Raw genomic sequence first — 20,462 nt, 5'->3', positions numbered from 1 at the left:
CAAGAATTCCCTTCTTCCATGAGCAATTTCTGCCCTGTTAAAAGAGCAGAAAACCCTAAAAACAGTTCTAGCACCTTGACTTTGCTCGCTTCAATGGACAAACCTTTAGATTTCATATAGGGCTTTTGATCAAAAATGTGTACACAATTGCATGCTACCTATTTTTCTTAGTTACAACTTAACAGTAAAATGCCTGATTCTACTTCACTCATGTTACCTGTAAACAACAACTGAACTCTGTGTGGGGGACATGTGTAAATCATTTCTGTTGAGTAAAAGAATGCCTATGCATTCCTTATCCCTTTCAGTAACAATCTGTCTTTCATATGTGATAGTGTAGTTTAGATGTTTTGATAACTGTACAGTAGAGGAAGAAAATATGAATAAAATAAATGGAAAAAATAAATTTTATTTCCAATTGTGAACCTTGGAACAAACTGTAAAAGCTAGTTGAGAGTAGCCACATGATAATGAAGAACATATTGTCTCTATTTCATAGGCAGAAACATATAGATATGGGAAGATCAGGTAATTTTCCCAAAGTCACACAGAAAACATGGAAAAAAGAAAAAATAGAATCTTGAACTTCCGATACAAACTTGTATTAATTTTTTCAGGACTGTCATTCCTCCTCTTGGTAAGGGTTTGATATAGCAAAATGCTTGCTGCTTTCTACATTGAATCAATATTGCAACTCAGCTCAGCTATCAGTATCAGCTTTGGCTTTAAAAAATCTGAAACTTAGAAAAAAATAATGTAATGATGATAACTGATTTCCTCAAAATTCCATGGTGTTAGCAGCAAATACTTGTCTTGAAAAATATTTTAAAAATTCACTAACTTTTAGTACTGACCTAAAATGCCCTTAACTCTGTCATTTCACTTATGTCCTGAGGGGTTGTGTAAGTATTTATGCATATGATTAACTTTAGGCATCTGAAAAACTTAATAAGAAAGCAGTTTTACCAGTTTTACAGCAAAGGGTGCATCTAGGGGTGTTTAATACATTTTTGAAGTACTGAGACTTTTGGAGGAAATGTTCTTACATTAGAGGTACAGTCACTTTCTTTGTAACCTTTCAGGCATAGCACTGTGTGGAAGGGTATAAATTTTCCTTTTTATTTTTCCAGTCAGTGGAAAACATTGTAGAAATTGTAAGTATGCCCATAAGTGTCCCACAGCCTATCCAGGAAATGTTCCTCTACAGAACTTTACATTGGAGACTGTGTGCTATACAATGATGTAGTCTCAGATTTGTGTGTCTGTTTCCAAACCATCTTCTTGGACACTTGTGGAAGTCACTGGGTAGTGTAAATGTTGAGAGAAATGAGCAATGGCTTTGCTTTTTCATCGTGAGTAAAACACACTCGACAAAAATTCCCCTTACCAAGTTATTTACATAGGTATCATGTTTAATTTTTTATGTGCATGATGAGCTTTACTCTCAGGTTATATCTGTGCACTGGCACAGCTTAACCAGAGCTGCAGCTCTCTCTGCTCTACACCATGCCTAAGGCTTGACTCAAGCCTGATCAAGTTACACATTCTACCTATCCTCCAAGTAACAGTCAGCAACAGAAGACCTACTTAAACCATTTTTGCTGTGCTTCTGAGTCATAGATCTGGTGGATTATGACTGTGGATGGATTGCAGTAAGCCAAATTAAAGTGGATCTTAAAAAGGTCCTCCCAATAAAGTCTCTTTGGCAAGGGCTGGTTAAGATTTTCCTGAAAGTGACTGAAAATATCTTTGGTACTAAATATACATAAATATATGTGTCTAAGTTTAAAAAGGAGAAAAACAAAACAAAACAAAACAAAAAAACCCAAAAAACTACCAAAGAACCACTCCAACCCAATTCTCCCCACCAAAAAAAACCCACACAAAAATCCTCCCAAAACCAAACCAAAGCAAAAAAATCCTAAGCTTTTATATAAACCTCTTTATAACCTTCCTATGACATTAGTAACTCCAAGGTTATAAACACACGTGTTTCAACAGATACTTGTTACCGGCCACTGAAATACCATTGTGTGATACTAACAGTGCATTGCAGATAAACACCACCAGCAGGGGTTTCAGCAGCAGAGACAGACAGGTGCCCTGTCAGAGTTACTGGGACAGCAGTGCCTTTCACTGAGGGATCAGAGGATGAGGGGACTTCTTGGGATGGCCTATGGAAAAAATGGCACCAAGCACCCTGAGGAAAATGGGCACATGTGGGAATGGTGACTTACCCATGTTACACCCTGAAGCTCTAGAAACACCCAAAAAAGCATTGGAGGTGTCTGTTTATTTCTGAATGTCAAGCTTGCTGTGGGTTTTGCATATGACTTCAAGGCAAGTCCTGTGCATTCTGTCTTACTTGAGAATGTGTCAAATGTCAATACTCATTGTCATATTCTATAATGACACTTTTTAGTTCAGTGGTGAGTGTAAAAAAGTTTCCAAAAGCATGGAATGTGATCATAAGCTGGAAAACATGGGGGGTAAGATCCTGGTTGTATGTGAAAATTGGAAAGATTAGCAATGTGTGGCTGCTGCCTTATGCAGTCCTTGAGTCTTGGCCTGCAGCAGCCATTCATTACAGTGTCTCTTGGCACGTCCTTTGCAGGTCCAGCAGTAGTGACCCATTGCTCAGTAGTTTTGCAGAATTGCTTGAATGATCAGACCAAACAGTTTCACTGGTGAACCAAGCCTGAGTTTGTGCCCCCATGAAAGGGCAGAGCTTGTGTGTTAACTCCCATCACTGCTTACCATTGCTTTTGCCAGCAGCCTGCTCTATGAACAGCTGCTGGAGTACAAAAGGCCAGAGGGAAGTGTCTCAGATTTGCCCTAGTCCTGTCACACTCCAAGTCACTGGAACATGTCCAAGTGCATGGTAAACTACAGGCAGTCTCTGCAGAACAGTCTGTGCAGTTGACTTTAAGTGAAACGTGAATCATCTCAGTCCTAAATTATTTTAATCCAATCAGTCATCTGTGTTGAAGGGTGTAAAGAGACAGCACAACCAAGAGAATGGCTGCCAAGTGGAGGATACAGGACACAAATAAATCTGCTAGGATGAGATGAAATATGAACTAATAATGATTTATTCCAAATGCCGCAGGGGTTACAGTGTGGAACCAGTTGTAGAGATATTCAGATGAGATGAATTTTGTAGGCTTTCCCCTGTATGATTTTTATAGACATAGCAGAGGTGAAGGAAGGCAAAGCTGTTAGCTACACAGAGTACACACAAGGGTTTTGAAGTGCTCACAAACAATTTCTCCCTAATTAATATATGCTTTACAAGTCTCTTGTAAGTAGATGAGCATGAACAGCTGTAGTTCTTTTTATAGATACAAACTAATCTCTAATACATGTTGGAGTTGAAGGATACAGAGAACAACATGCTGTGGATTCGTAAAGCTCTTCTAGCTAGGGAAGAATTCTTTTTATACCCTCTAAAAATGGAAGGGAATGCAAAAGAGTGCAGAGTGCAGTCTTGAATATTGCTTGGAACAAAATCATAACTGGAGCAAAGGATCTAGCTATTAGTGACACATATCATACACTCTTTGTTAACACATCAAACAGTACATGTGAGTTAGACCTATTTTCCTGACAGATTCAGTCTTTTGTGATCTATATGAAACAGGCAGCATTTGCTAATGTTTCTTCCCATCTCTCAGTAGTGTCAACGGCCTTTATGACAAAGAAAGAATTACATGTTTTATGCTTTTAAATATTTTTAAAAGCCTCAGCAATAAGTTGCAGTAGAACTCCTTAGACTTAAGGAATATCTTTGAACACACTTCCTGTTTGAAGATGTTTTCTCTCTTCTTTCTCCTTATTGCTAGCTGTATATATTATCAGTTTAATATTGTCCTCTGCTGGGAGACAATATCCTGTTGTGGTAGGTGAAGGGAGAGACTGTAACAGCTCCTTTCCATCTCTGATGACTATGATTTCATTTACATAAAAACACTGTGGATTTTGAACAGTGTGTTTCTTTTAGGAATTAATTACTAGCCTGAATGCCTCATTTTTTCCATGATTTGTCTGCTGCAGAAGTCATTATCACCTTAATTTTTAGTTTTAATAACCGTCCTTTTAATAAACCTCAGTTTGACCTAAGTTTCCAGTAGTTTACTTCAAAACAATGCCCCAGACCTTCTGGAACCCACTGGTTTTTCCCCTCAAAATAGTAAGTTCATTACATTTTTATTGATTTTATGGCTTTTTCTCATGTGACATAGGGAAGAATTGATTTACTTAGGACAAAATGCCTTGCTGGGTTCCCTCCACTATTGCAACGAAAAACTGCTGGAGGGCCTATGGGGAAGAACTGTTACAATAATGCTTTGTGCCCTGTTCTTTTTGGCTCAGCCCCACTTTCGACTGACTGCTATGAATTGCAAATGAATATTGTTCACTTCTTCTTACGCACTAGGAGAGACACCGGGGAAAAGCTGAAAGTCAGTATTGATAGAACTCTTTCCCTTTCCTTTCAGGGGAAAGAAGTATAATCTTGTGGATTTAGTCACTGTGGAAGAAAACCCTCAGCTATACAAATGCTGCTGTTTAGAGAAGGGGAAAATGGAAATGTCAAAGAGGGAATTATATGGATTTCATACATCTCTAGAACAACTATTTTTGGGGAACTAAACTTTCTCCTCCCAACATTTATTTTTGAAAAACACATCAAAAAGTAAACAACTTTGAAGTATCAGAAAGCAGATGTATTGACTTACCCATAAGACATTTCAGTACAAACATTGCTTTGTATTCTGCATTCTTCTCATGAAACCTGCTAAAGTAAAGTCAGAAGGAGTTTCATAATAATCTCCTGTAGCTCTGTGGAAGTTAGCTGAGAATGGGTTAAAATCATCTCTTAAGTCACTGTTGGAAAATAAGCTAAGTATGGAAAGGACCATAGCCTTTTCCTCAAGTGTTACTCCTTTCTCTTTCCCTGTCTCAGAAATTAAAATAAAGACACAAAACATCAAACTATGGTAAAGTGCATTGCCTTCCATTGGATTGTAGAATAAAACGAGGTCAAATGTGTCATTAACGAGAGAAGGGGGCACTAACTGTGTAATTAAGTTTACATTTGGTTGAGAAACTTCACAATAATTAAGAAAGCATCTTCAGGAAGTAATGTACATTTCCCCACAAATTTCTCAGCTTTAGCTCTGTCATAGCTTTGAAGTTAATATACTAAGTGAACAAAGCCAGTTTTGAATATTATACTTCCCTTCCCTCTTCGGTTAATCCTAGAAGGTTTCTAGATAAGGTCTGTGCAGTGATGGGAATGTATGTAAGCAGAGTAAAATCCAAATGAAATAAATGTCTTCATGAGCTGCATAAAGAAGAAATATTAAAATTACAGTGTGACTCAGGTGAAGATGTCATCCCCTGGAGAGAGTTCTGATGTTGAAATCATCACTCCTCGTGTTTTTATCCTTGCTTGTCTTGTATTGTGTCATTGTAGGAGCATTTCAGACCAATCTAGGAAGGTATTCTGGATTCAGCCAGTCCACAGCTGTTCCAGAGCTGGGTTAAGGTGATATTCTGGCTTGCACCACTCACTTAACTGCTGGACTTCTTGTTCTGCTTGTGACTGCTGGATTTAGGGTACAGGAAACCGGAGTTGTATCTAGAAGGCAGCTCTACTCCTTGGACACTGCTGCATGTTATTGTAATACTGGGTATCTGGGCTGAAGATGATCCCTGGTGAAACTCTCTTCTTTGTCCAATGCTGTTCAGGCTTTCACTTTTCTAAAGGATGCAAAGATTTACAAGAAATGGACAACACAAACATCTACAAGGAGATCCCATTGAATCATCTATAAAAAAATGACATATATTTAGCACTTTGCTACTCCCCAAGGCTGACTGAAAAGCAGACTTAAATGATGGAGGGAAAAGTAGATCTGAACACTTGTTTAATATTTAATTAATAACTTATGAAAAAAAACCCCACCTGTTAAACAAGCTAATGTGCTAAAGCTTTAAAGACTTTGCATTTGCTACTTAAGTGCTGGTCTGCTTGAAGAAAGACCAGGCTAATGACAGCCCATTCAACTATGAACAGAAATACTGTGAATATGCTCAGACAGCCTATGAATTTGATCAGGTAAAGAGTTTCTCCATAAAGAGGGACTACTTAGGGTCATTGGGCAAGAGGTACTGTAAAATGTAATGTAATGTAGTGTTAACAGCATGGATAATTTGAAGGGGGAAGCAAACTATATCATGAGGTAAAAAATGAGGGAAAGATTAACTAGCATTTTTTGATAATAAGTAGCATTAGTTGTCACTTGCACAGTACCAAAAAATCAGTTAGGATGAGGCTCACCATAGCTCATAAGGATCATTGCTAATAATAAGGAGACAATTTAAGGGGATTGTATTAAACTTGGGTTAGTCTGCCTTGTCAACTCTTTGCTTTTATTTCCATGTCTGCTGAGAATTAAGGCAAGTTGACTTACTTGTGAGAGATGTCAGATATTTTTACCCATATGCTGTAGCTGTATTAGATGAAGAACAAACAGACACTAATGCAACAGACAACATCTCATTGAATAGGTGACATGACGTATTTAAAAAACTGACCTTGATTTCCTCCAAGCTGCATGTTTTAGATGTTTGCTGCAACGCAAAATAGAACATTAATAGTTAACAACATCACTTTATACAGCAGTACTTGCCATAGGACTAAGGCTATCTCAGAAGTATGAGCCATCAGAATGGCTGCCTCAGCTTAGCATATACATCATTAATATAAAGATGGCACAAAGTTAATGGTTCCATGCTCCACTAAGGAAATCACAGACCTCATTAGAAGACTTACTAAAATCAAGAAAATATTCGGGTTCCTGGAAGAAGCTGAACTTTAGAAGAATCCTGTAATACCTATGTTTTCCTTCTGCTTAGTTTCAGCAATGGCCTACCCTTTGTGGTCATGTTTTCTGCACTGTTCTGGGAATATTGTGTAATTTTTGCCTCTCAAAACCAACTTAATTTGTGCTTAGGGACTGGGATTGTCATTAGTTTTTGTTGCCAAATATTAAAAGAATAGTTCTTACAGTAGGTGTAGCCATGTACTCTGTGACATTCAGTTCCACCATCAATATGTCATCAGCATCTACAACTGTCTGAAAAATGAACACAGATAAGACAGATGTAAATAGCATAAAGGTATGTCACAATATCTGACACATGCAAAATGCATAGGGTAAAAAGGGGACAACAGAGGACTGACTGAAAAGCAGTGATATATTAAAGTTAGCCTTGTTTTTTACATCTTACCATATTTGTTCTTTTGGTAACAAATAGTGGGACAACCAAGATAAATCAAGTAATTTGGACAGTGACAGACAAATATTACTAAATCCACACTTGAAACCAAACACAAGACAACTCTCCATTCACATGTTAAGTTCTCTAAAACAGCAGCAGGAATGCAATGAAGCAGCTGAATAATGAACCAGGGTGGGAATAAAAAGCTGATGACCTTTTACAGCCTCTAAGTCATTATTCACTGTGTTAACTCATAGGTTATCCGCATGTTCTTGGCAGGAACCTTCATGATTAATTATGGTACAATGTGCAGATTTGTTAACTTGTCAGTTCTTAGAGAATATAGGTATTACACAGTCTGTTACCTTCCCACAATCCTGGCTTGTCAGTTTGGCTCTTATGTCACTAGTCTGAGTTGTGTCTTTATCTGTTTTGTAGGAAATTTGTCTTCTGGCAAGTCTGGAGAACATACTGGGAGTATCAGTTTCTGTTTCAGTACAGCCCTAAAATTAATACAACAAAAAAATCACTCTAGGTCCCTTAGACTTTCATCCAGTTTGCCCCAGTTTTACCTAGAGAGAAATCATAAAAGAGACAGGCATTGTATAAAAGACATTTCATAAAAGTTCTGCCATATTTAATTTCATAAAATGTCTACTTATAAGAAGTACAAATAAAACTATCTAGTCTGTTGCTTCTAAAATTCAGCTTACTTTTTTTTTTCCTCCACAGGATGCACTAGAAAATTTGAAAGGAAATAGTGTTTTATTACAATCTACTGTTGAAACTTCTCTGATGCCTCTTGTAGCTCCAAGGAGACAGTGTTTCCACAGCACTACCCACTTAGGAAGCACAGGTGTTTGGAGGAATTAGGGCCAATGTTTCCAAAGTGGCTTGGGTGGAAGCAGAAATAAATAGAAGGAAATGTCTCAGGACTGCAGAACCAGTGCTTTAGGAATATTTTGTTTCAGTAAAAAGTCCTGGGTTTATAAACTTTGTTCCAGTTATTGGGAAAACAAAACAGTGTTAATGAGGGAGTCTGTTGTTTTTTTTAAGAATCAAGATTTGCAGTGTAAGAGATGCAATATAAAGATGTTCCCTTGCTATTCACCAGTTTTAAAACCATCCACCTGACTGGAGGCTACCAGCCAGAAGTATTTCATTTTGATTGGACCGGGAAATCAAAAGAACAGAGAGGGCAAAGAAATTGCAATGTCACTGTTAAAAACACCTGTCAGAATTCAGCGCTTGGCTGGATTAGATACAATTATTATCCTGACTGAAAAAGAACTGCCAAGAATTTTATTTTCCTTTCAGTTATTTAGAAATTTAGTTTGAAACTACTGCAATGAACTAATATGCCTATTTAGTTAGTAATATAACTTTGAGTTACAGGAGGCAGCCTGGGTGCCAAATACTTGCCCTGTTTTCAGCTGCTGTGTAAAACATTTGGTTCCACTTAGATTGTCAGCAGCAAGCTGTTGAGGTCTTCTGTGAGAAAGATTCTGTAATGGATTTACTGATTTGTCTAAATCTGATGGTTAATATGTTTCCAAATACATCCCATTTTCAGAAAGCATTATCTTATTTCATTACAACCTTGCTTTCACTAGAGAGCTATTTTCTTACTAGCAGTTTCTATTTTCTCTGTCCAGACTGCAAATCTGTGGTGAGACAAGCACAGCCTAAAAGTATGATCAGACTTCCAACTAAGCTCTATGCTACCTTTATTATTACTTATAGTATTGGTAACACTTTACTTTCTAAAATTCCTGTTCCATCTTTCCACTTTTCCTTCAGTGTCACCGACCATCAAGAAGAAAATTATCTACATTCTGCTTTTACATGTAGCCTTCTGTCTTTAATTTTGCTTTGTCCCTTCACTTTCTCTGGAGCTTTTATAACAAGCACCATAATACATTTCATCTAAAGAATCTACCACTTGGAAGGACTCTATGAAAATAAATTGCTTTGCAATTAAAAATGGTGTATGGCAAGTGTCTCCCTTACTGATTCACTGTCAGAGAGAGAAGACAGTCTCCTTTTTCTTTTCTGCAGCCCACTTATCTCAGAAGACTGGCTGCTTACAGTCGCTCGTCTGGAGGAGTGGTAACTGCTGAAGGACCGTGAGTCTTTAGGAGAAACTCTCAGTAGGGGTCCAAGGCAAGGAACATATGTTGCAATGGCTTTTCTAATGGATAAGAGGTAGAAACAGTCAGATTTTTTACTGTTAGCACAAAAATTCAATCATCATAAACAATGCATTTTTTCAGAGAGATGAACTAATGCTGCATAGACTGGAAAATTACTGGGTACAAGAAGAGTTTTCCAGATATCAGGTCTCTCATATACAATCACCCTGCAAGATCACTTATTCACAGTGTTCTGCTGAACTCAAATTTATTGCTTGGCAGGGATAAAGGCATTAAAATATAACTCTTGGAACTGAAGGGAACTGTTAAAACAATGTTTTATCTGCTTTCAGCTTAATCAGGGCAAAAATAAAATTCTGTCCCTTTAAACTGAACCTCGCAGAAGTACGATATAATGAATTATTTTAATCTTCCCCTAAGCAGCTATTCTAGCTCCTCTTACACATCTGTTTGCTGGCTATCTGTAGAGTTGTACAGAATGTGCCTTTATATTGCTGTTTTACTTTGCTCATATGCAATAATAGGAAACTCTGGCCATTGCTTACCTCTTCCTGCCAGCCTTCTCCAGGAAGGCATTCCTGCCCACCTCTTCTATTCAGTTCCTACATAGGTGATTGTTAGTGGTGAAACAACAGCCTATCTGTGGCATTGCTGCCATCTGCCAAATCTCACTGCCTTCATCTGAACTTGGAGTGGTAATGACCCTTCATTTTACCTGTCAGAGGAAATACTACCTGAAATATGAAAGACTTGAGAACCATGAGGAGGATTCACAAAATGGGGAAGAGGTGGTTTGACTCACTGTATTGCCTTTCTCACTGGCCTGGTTAATGTAACAAAGTGCTATTTGCAACACTGCCCAATGTTTGCCCCTCATGAAGACAGTTAAAAATTTATGGTGCTTTCCTTTGAGATGGAAAGGTTTCCATCTTTTATTGTGCAATAGGTAAATACAGATCAGTATCCATACACATCTCTAACCACCATCTGCTCAGGAATTTGCTCCAAGTACAAATTTCACTGACATTCCTATGGCATTGAGGAGTGTTCCTGGGGAGGGCAAGGCTGTCCTACAGAGTTAAAATGAGCTGGTGAAGGAGAGTTCAGGTACTAGACATAAAAATGACAAATTTACTCTAAGATTTTCTTTGCTATATTAAACATAACTTGTAAGAATTAACTTACCTGTACTTGGGGTGAGTGATAGCATAAATGATGGGGTTATGGATGACAGAAGCTTTGGCAATCACAGCTGGTATGGAGTTCATGAAAGGTGTTAGGACGTGGGAATACCTAGGGTAATGCAAACACATCATATATTTACTATTGAGTTCTGCATTTTCTATGCAGTTAAACAGTGGCAAGACAGTGCTTTAAGACTCTAGAGAGAGTAAGAGTTCTGTACCAAAACAGTGAGAGAACAAATTCTACATCTTTTGCCTGTGAAGATCAACATCAGTCTAATTGGATTTATGAGAAATATTATTTTTCTTGGGGCTTCTCTGGCAGTACCTTCACTACTATGATTCAGAATTGTGGTAATTCCCATGTTATTTAACTTAGGGACAATGTCAGCCTTCAAGAAGGCCTCACCATCCTGGTGAGGAAGTTTCTCATCATACTATGGGAATATAGATACTCTGTGATGAGGTGGAAACGGTTTGCCAATTGCAATACAAGAACCATTTTGTCAGCTGCCTGTTGAGATGCCATTTCACCTCTTAAGGCTTTTCCTTGTTAAGGATGTTCTCCATGTGTTATTTTTAACATGTTTTCTACTGATCATACTTTAAAAATATTGATTAGAGGTATAAATATTCACATATTCTGAATAACATCAGTGTGACCTTACTAGAATGGAATTTTTGACCTTGAGCTGGGACAATGCTTTGGTAAGGCTGATGGAGAGTTCAGCTAACAGAAACAAGCAGTGGCAAAGCCTTATGTTTAAGCTAATTTTTCCTGTTTAATAATTCCCAGAAAATACAACCTGTAGACCAAAATATTAGTGAGCATGACTGTGTGCTAGCTCACTATTCTCCATTCAAAATATTTTCTAAAGGAATTAAGGTTCTTCCTTCATTTTTCATATGTTGTTGCTCTGTCTGATGAGTTTTCTTTAGTCCAAAACTATAGCCACAGACTCTATGTCTGCCTCCCATGTGTAGCATGCAGCGAGATTTTATGTGAGTCCCTTGCAATAAAATTTCACATCCAGAAGAAACCCAGGCTTGGTCTATTAATCTGAAAAATCACAGTAGGATTGCCTAAAAGACATAGCTCAGAAATGGAAAAAATCTGAAAGAAGCTATGTTGCTCCCCAGATGGCTTTATAAGTAATATTTAGAAATGCAAATTTCTAACATACTGCAGAATTATAAAATTGTTCATTTGTTCAGATTTTTGAGAGGATGAGACATGAAGCAGAAGTCAAGTTCAGCAGGTACTTGATCCTCCTAAGGCAGATGCTGAATTGTACATGACAATGAAACAGTTCTACATAGTAGTCAGCTTAAGCATCCCCTAAGTGATTTTCTTTTAGGTCTCTTACAGTACTGCAAGGTAGCTGTGCTTCATTTCTCTGTCTTCTTGCTTCTCCTCAGTGTCTAACATGTCACATGTCACCAGTGGATGTCTAGTACCTAAGTTCTCCTTTGGCAGAAAATGGAACATTAGGGCACACATGAAGAGTTTGTGTTCCTGAGTGAGGAACGTGTTTACCTTCACATAGAAAATGTTTGTTGCAGCTGGGAATCACCCATCTGCATACAAAGGGAGAGGATCCACTTCCCTTAGTATTTTTTTCCTTCTTAAACATAAGATTTTAGAAGTGCTGTGTTTAGGAAACTGCCTTTCTAAGCAGTGTTTGAGATGAAGCCCTGCAGTGGCCTCTTTCTTGGGTGCGTAACAAAAATCACCCTTGTCTTCCAAAATGCTCCATCATAAATAAATTTGAGCTGTGTGTCAATTTTAGGAACACCTACTTTTTATCTGACTTGAAAAATACAAAGAGAAGTGTTTTGTACTGTCACACGGAATCATCCAGTTGAGGTTTTGCTGGTGATAAGCCTTCCTAAAAGAGATAGTCACACACATTTTAGAGAGGCCAAACTGAAGCACAGGAAAATTCACATCTTAAGGTGGGAGAAATAACCACACAGAGACAAGGCATCTGGATTCCCAATCCATTACTTATGCCTGGATTGTATCAACTGTCTGGTGTCAAGCTACATGTTTTAATACTGTCATGCTTCTGTTGAAATTACTGTGTGAAATGCTGACAATTAAATAGATAAAGAACATGCTTTGATGATTTGTATTTATGATCTTTTATATCCATCATCAAAAACCTCCCAACACATGTATATACTAATTTTGAACTTGCTTATACATGTAAGGAATTTTAGCAGTTTGATGTAACACAAAAAAAAAAAAAAAAAAAAAAAAAAAGAATATACTGATGTAGATTAAAGAAGTAGACAAAAAGAAGAGATTCAACCCCTGGGAGGATCTTTTTGGAGTGCTTTATTTAGCATTTTGGTACTAAATAAAGTTCAGATAGTTCAAAGACCCTAGCATAGAGAATGCATTCAGAAATTTTTAGCATGGTAGTTTATGTTGCTTGTTGCTTGTTGCTATTCTTGTTTTCTTTCTCTCTTTTTATTTATTTTTTTTTTTAATTTTCTTAATGTCAAACTAAGAAAAAAATTAGTCAGTATGTGCCCCATTTGTTGACTATCACTCCTAAATACATGAATGTTTTGGACATGTGTCAGACGTCAAACATGACAAGTAGTTTTGACTTTCATCTATCTTTTACATTTCCACATCTTCTGCTTTCACTGGATATTGCTTTACTGATACTCTTTATAATTACCCAGCAAAAGCTACCAGAGCAACAACAGAGTATGGTGACCAGGAAATGACAAAAAACAAGATGACAATCAGTGCAATTTTGGCCATCTTCCACTCATTTTTCATCCTCTGATACTGTTTCTGGAACTCTCTATGTCCACATTTGCATCCAAATGTCTGAATAGACCTAGGGAAAATAAACATACAACAGAAAAAAAAAAAAGGTAGGGAAGTGAGCAAATAGCTTAATGAAGTGGGACAACAATTATTACCCTTCTGCTACTTTAGGCTAAACTCATACAACTTTTGTTAATGCAAGTAAGGGACCCATGCTTCCCAATTTGATGTACTTCTGTTGCGCTAATCAATGGCAAAATCCACATGTGCTTCAATGAAAAAAATAGCAGGAAAGTACCAAAAGATATTCCACATAAAGCAGGTATTCAAGCCAATTGAGTATAGCTGAGTTAAAGACCCTCAGAGGACTCTTTGCTTCCCTGGGTCCTGTTTTGCAACTTTGCTGTCACTTTGTACTTTTGAGCTAAGTGACCTGATCTGCTGGGATCTATGGGAATGGTACCCACAGATGGCACACGGAGTGGCAGGCTGCCCTTTACATTTAAAGCAATATATTTTTGTTTCAGAGTCCTGCTATTAAGTCTTTAATCTCCTTTTTTTATTTAAATTTATAGTTCAATTCTATCTATTTTTCTGTGAAATAGTTACTGATACACTGCCATTAGGGGTTTCTGAGGTCCCTATTGTATTTATTCTGGTTGGTTAATTTCTGTACCCTTTTCCACGTCATTAAATAACACACTGATAAGCTCAGACCTAAATTCAGGAATGGCCCTTCTAAGAATTGTATGTCTTACCATGTTGACTATTGACAGAATTCTTGAGAATTCTTGTTTGGTTTTCTGTTTCAGTTGTGCTTACAAAATAACTGTGAGAAACGCATCCAAATGATCTTCTTTCTTTCTTTGTTTTAAGAAATCAGTCGCTTAAACACAAGGATAAAAATTTAGGACTGTTGGCTACTTACTTGTTGGCCTTCTTGATAGCCTCAAAGATAGAGACATAGCTGTATATGATAGCAATCAATGGAATGAAAAAGACAAAGCAGAAAAGCAGCATTGTGTAGGCACGGACTGATGGTGTGAAAGTCATATAGTCCCAGGAACAGGAAGTCAGCAAACCTTCAGGAACATATGCACCTAGAAAGGAAGACAGGAGAAGGCATAAACCATGAAGTGAATGTTATTCTGAGTGCAGAAGTTAGAGAAGATACTCAGAATAACATGGGATTTAGTCCTGTTCTCTGAAAGGGAAAGAAGGGTTTAAAAGGATCAACAATTCTTCATGTAAAAAACTTCTATATTTTCTTTTATTTTGTTTCCCTATTGTATTTATGCTTAGCAGTCTAAGGCTTCAGAAAACCAAGTAATTTTGCTTCAGTCTTGAATATTGTTTACAACTCATCATGGTCAAAGGGAATCTCTTCAAATACTTATTTGGGTCTGGGACCAGACCTGTATTGTTTTTTAATATCTCCGTTTCCTGTCAAATGGCTTTCTTCCTAAGGAGTCAAACCAATTGCTCTAGGTACCATTTTTCTAAGCATGTGCAGATAAGAGAAATTTACTGGGCAAAAGAAAAAGATTTATTGTGTAGACCAAATAATTTTGTCATAAAGGAAAGCTGAGTAGAACTAAAAAAAATTACATACATACCTAATGTTCTACCTGAAACAAAATGTATTGTCTTTAAAGGAACTGTTTCAAACTGTTAAGTAAATAAACTGGCAGTAGCAATGTTTTTTTTTTTTACTTTGGATTTTTAATTTTAACATTTTCTGTTCTGCTCTTAAAAATATTGCACCAGATGTTCTCAAATGCATCTAATTACAGTGTGAGAGTTCATACTGTGGGCACTATTACAATCTAATTACAAGATAATAACACCCTTCAAGCAATTATTCCACCTTCTTCAACTGAAAATCTGTAATCTAAGGCTATATTGTCATTTTGTTATTCTAACAGCTCCTCACTCAACTAAAGACTGCTTCTATCAGTATTGCAGTTTGTCTGTTTAAGCATTGTTCATGTTTAGGGGGACCAGAATGGCAATAATATGACAATAACAGAACTCTGCTGAAATTCTGCTCAGTACCTGAGTTGGTTGTTGCATCCTTTACTAGTCAAACATATCTATGTTCTCACCTCACTTGGCAGGTACATTCTCTTCTGTAGTTAGGGAGCATAATGGTGGGCTGGGGTTTTGAATGATTAATTCATTCTAACTTAGTGACTGCAACTGGTGACTCTCAGGAAATAAACTTAATGGTAGTGAGGCAGATTCCAGTGAGGAAGAATAACAGAAACTTGCTTTGTCACAAATTGCAATGATCAAAGTGCTGTATGAATGTTCCAATTTCCATGTGTATAATTCACATTTACAAAAGCATTTTAGTTACTACTAAATGCCATGCTTATTGGAAGCCAGTGACAACACCAATGAGTGAATGGAGAATGTGGGCAACACCAAGTGAAATTTGTCCATCCAGAACACAGTCAAGACTTACTGAAGATCTCCTGGCACAAATGCTCAGACTCTTTTATGTGAATGAAAAGAATTAGATTGACACTGTTGTCTTAGCACTTCTGGGGAGGAAAATTCATCAGAAATAACAAAACCATATTTATTTAACTTATATATTATTGAATTTGATTCAATGGAAGTAGACATGGGATAATGAATAAATTTTGGCCATGAATTTATCTACTGTTCTTTATACAGCAAAGGGCAGCATGCATATTTATGCACATGAAGTAATGTGCTTAAGGAAAAGTGCCACTCTCATATAATATGCTATAATGCCCACTGCATTCTTTTCTTTTGATTAGAGACCTTCAGTTTCAATGTGTTTAATCTTTTTTTTCAAATTGATCTACTCAAGCCTTGTATGTGAACTATGAATTCAACCCTCTTCTGTACCTTTAACTGGTCTTTAATCCAATACTATGAGGGCAAAAAGGTTTTATTCCATGTCACTTACTCCATCCAAAGAAGGGTGGGAGACTCCAAGCCAAAGAGTACAGCCAGACTCCTACCAGGATTATTAGGGCCTTCTTCTTTGATGTCACTCCAACAGAAGCCAGAGGTTTAGTGATGACAAAATATCTGTCCAAGGCAATCACCATCAAAGTGATCATAGATGTAATGCCAAAAAGAGCTCCGCAGAAGGCATACAGCTCACAGCCTTGCAATGAAGATGACAGAAGTAGCAGTAAAATTAATCTACCCATGCTAATTATTTCTAGGAGAGTTCAAGTCTGTGTTTCTTATGAACTAATGTCTTCTTGAATTTGTAAAGCAGTGAAAGTTGAGTTTTCCTGGAGTTATAATGTTACTTCAAAGCAGCTGTCTGTCTTGCTAATTACATTATCCATGGAGATAAACTTGAAAGATTTTGTTTGCTTCAATTGCTGGAGACAGTGATACTGAACATATTTTCACTCATTGATTTCTGGTGTTTCTAGTGGGATAATTTCAGCAGTCCATTAATATCTTGTTTAAGTACAGTTTTACTGCAGGTCCCATAGAAGCAGCTGTTTTGCTTAACAATGGGATATAGTTACTTTGGTACTGTTCATGTCTCAAGGGCAGCAAAACTGAAGTAAATATGAATATATTAATGAGTATTTTAGCTGAAGTAAATATTCAGACTATGAATACATTAATGAGTGATTTTAATTGTTCAAACAACCTAATGATTAAAAGCAGTGGTTTGGATTAGTTTTAACATGTATGCAAATGAGCACTTAATGGAAGTAAAATAAAAATATGCTTTTGGTCATCAGAGATCAAAATAGCAATTTTACTTCTGTGAGTTTTCTTTCTGTCAAGTACCCTGTTCAAGAGGTAAAGACCAGTCTTCCTCTTATAACAGTTATATTGGAAGAATGAAAGCACCTTCATTCCACATTTTCTTACTGCACAGGAAGTGTAGAATTTCTCTTGTGAAAAATCAGGTTTTCCAGGCTTTCTTGCCTCACTATGCCAGGTGCAAGTCCCAGAGCAGGTTATTTAGAAGGGCTTTTAAGCCAGTGTGCTGAGGGGTAGTACTTCTTTGTCAGAGGACTCCTACAGTAGCTAAGTCACGAGATGACTGGGGAAGAGCACTGGCAAGAAGATTATTGCTGTGCCTCATGTTGCCAGTGGTGCCTTTGCCCCTGTCTCATTAATGTCATTTTCCTCTCCTGATAGAAGTATATTTATTGCACACAGACACAAATATTCAAAGAAATGTTTGTGTCAACACTGAAACAATGTTGAGGAATGTTCTCAATATTGCAAGAGTACCTGAGGGTAGATAAATCAACTGCCACTATGGTAAGAACAAACATAGTGAAATCATAGAAAGAATATATACAAACCTTTTTCACCGAAAATCCAGTGTTTGTAGAGGCTGCTGGTGAAAAAAACTGGAGACTGTGTAATGGACATCAGGAAGTCACTAATAGCTAGATTGATGATGAGTATGTTGGCTGGAGTCTGAAGGCTCCTACTCCTACAGAGATCAGAAGAAAAGTTGCTAAACACTGCTGCACTGTTAATTATGCTGTTACTCATTCCTGTGAGCTCGCAAATCCCAAGGAACACTACATGGTAAGCTAAAGCAGAGTGCTTCTTGTTTCCCTCGTGAGGGAACACAAGCAAGGCCCAGTTTTACACCCTTTACTCCTGTGCACTTTACAGCATTGTTTTGATAACCAGCTCAGTGATGGGGATATATCACACTGTTCTTTAAATATTCTAACCAGTGCACTGCATGTCCACACTTAACAGGAAGTTAGAGTTGGTGTACACTATGGATGTCTGAATCGGGGCTGTGTTAAGCAGGAGAACGGGCATCCATTTTCCACTGTTGATAAGATCAACAGTGCCTTCCTAATATAGGGATTAAGCAAACTCACTACAAACCACATCAAGCACTTTGTTTTACATCAGTTCTTCTCCATGACACTCATTTCACCGGCCCAGACTCTGTCTTTCAAAGAGCAATAAGCAGCGTATTCAGCCTGCTTTTGTTATTCATAATATTACATTACCATGTTTTAAAGGGTACACATAAAAACTCAACCGAGAACTCTTCACTTTGGGGCTCAGTGTGACTACTTAGCTCCTTCTTCAATTTCAGTCTTAGACATAATAGAAAAATAGGTGAATAAACCATGGTTTTTTTTCACTGGTCCAGAATCAATCACTAGGACCATCATCCCCTTTCTGTCAATTTAGGAGCAAGGAGGTATTATTAGTAGGTGCTTATGGGTTGTATGTATTTGTAGTCTGTGAAGTCACTGAACACATTTCTGTTTCAGGCAGCTGGTTCTCTTATGATTTGTCATTACCTGAGGCTGCTTTGTAAGCACCTAAACTGTTTTCTGAATTTATTTCTGATGTACTCGTTACTTAGCTATCAGTATCCCTTTCTGTCTTCATATCACCTTCAAATGAAGACAAGCTGTGTCCTGAAGTGGAAGTGCCATAACTGGATTTCCTGTATGGGACCAGCCAAAAAGCTAAGCTGGCTCATGTACTTCATCCTGACATATCTGATCTTCATGCCAACACCTTTTCTCTTCTTAAGGCCACTGCCATTCTCACTTAAGTATGCCATTCTACTCTGAATGAACATACCTGCTGCCCATAAATACAGGCTTGAGACCAAGACAACTTCTATCTATACTCCAGTGATCTAAGTCAACACAGCCAAATTATCCTATAATTTGTTGCTATTATTTTGGTTTATTACATTTATGCCTAAAGACATAGTAGAAGTTCACTGGCTTGAACATCATGGCAATGCTCTGTCCCAGTGTGACAAATCAGACACAGAATGAGGAGTGAACAGGAATGGTGAGCATATGACATTGCTGTCAGAGATCAAATTTCCCTCAGATATAAAAGTTGGAATGTGGCTTTAGTTAAAAGGAAACAAGCCAAATGTTGGAAAATGTGAAAAAAAATGGCCACTAATGAACAAGGGGGAAGAAAGAAACTGACTAATAAGAAAGAGGAGGAAAGAAACATCTAAAATAGAGAAGATTTGTGAGGTTCAGAGGTGCAAACCAGCCCATCAGTTCAATGCAGACACAGCTAGCCAGTAGAAAAAAAATTCACTGTAATATTTGTGCTTTGGCTGCATTTCTATAACTTGGAATATCTGTGTGGTTCTTTGCAATCTTGCTAACAATTTTGCTATGGCTGTGGTTAATGGGAAGAAGTCAGAGGGAAATGGCAGACTGCCACTCTTTTCCTACAGTAATGTTTCTTGGTGCATTTTACTCCGCCAGTGAAGAAGTCTGACAGTATTCCTGGACTGTGTTTGCAACACACAGGATACAGTTGAAGTTCATATATTTGAATATTTAAAAAGACATTCAGAAGAAAGGTACCTGCAGAAAGCATAGAAGACCAGGAAATTACCCAGAGTTCCTGTAATCCCCACTATAAGAATGACAACTCCAATTGTATAATGGGCGTGATCTGGGACATCCACTGTGGGAAAGGCACGAGGAACATCTTGCACTGTCATCTTCTGTGGAGCAAATAAGAGGTCATAGGTATATTGCCAAACTTTTCTGAATAAGTTGGCATGCGCTTCTCTAGAAGGGAAAATGGTCAAGAATACAAAAAGACAAGAAGCAAAGAAAGTCAGAATAAATTCAAATCCCTTTTACTGTTGATCATATTTGCAGTATAAATATGCCACCAGCAGTGCAAAGGGCAAAGGATGTATGCTTACAGTTGATTTAGAATTTTGGTGAAGAAAAGCAACCTATTCTTTCCCAAAAGAAAAATAAGGATATAGAGGAGAAAAAGAGACAGGAAGACCTGGAGACAGGCAACCTGTTTCATTGCATCTGATATCAGGTAATACAATATTTAACAAGTAAGCTTCCTGTAGATTTAATTTCAGGAAAGTTTCTGTACCTGTGACATGGGCTAGACTTCTCTTAGTAAAAATGTTCTATGGATAAATAGGCATTTACTCCTTTAGTAGTATGGCCATTTCATTTTTCCCACTGAATAACACTGAATTTTGAGCTGCCCTCAAGAGCTGATTGCCAAAAGCCTGGCAGCTTGAACTTGAAGAGCTTG

The 20,462-nt window shown here is 37.5% G+C and overlaps 2 protein-coding genes across 3 annotated transcripts in view; one reads left to right on the top strand and one right to left on the bottom strand.

The window, feature by feature from the left end:
- Positions 1-20,462, top strand: part of WAPL (WAPL cohesin release factor) — a 135,159-nt gene that overhangs the window by 8,298 nt on the left and 106,399 nt on the right. The window lies entirely within an intron of this gene.
- OPN4 (opsin 4) lies at positions 5,302-19,763 on the bottom strand. Of its 2 annotated transcripts, XM_021536201.3 has the most exons (10): positions 19,757-19,763; positions 17,735-17,868; positions 14,341-14,512; positions 13,318-13,482; positions 10,626-10,733; positions 9,298-9,478; positions 7,653-7,790; positions 7,074-7,142; positions 6,601-6,636; positions 5,302-5,763 (listed from the first exon to the last, which is right to left on the bottom strand). In XM_021536201.3, exons 2-10 carry the CDS (start codon positions 17,802-17,804, stop codon positions 5,575-5,577), a joined length of 1,128 nt encoding a protein of 375 aa, XP_021391876.2. In that variant the 5' UTR covers positions 17,805-17,868; positions 19,757-19,763; the 3' UTR covers positions 5,302-5,574. The 2 variants fall into 2 exon arrangements, with proteins under 2 accessions (XP_021391876.2, XP_077640660.1); XM_077784534.1 differs by lacking the exons at positions 17,735-17,868; positions 19,757-19,763 and adding an exon at positions 16,354-16,568.

This window comes from Lonchura striata, chromosome 7, assembly GCF_046129695.1.
Source record: "Lonchura striata isolate bLonStr1 chromosome 7, bLonStr1.mat, whole genome shotgun sequence".
NCBI lineage: Eukaryota > Metazoa > Chordata > Aves > Passeriformes > Estrildidae > Lonchura > Lonchura striata.
This window is presented reverse-complemented; position numbering and strand designations above follow the sequence as displayed.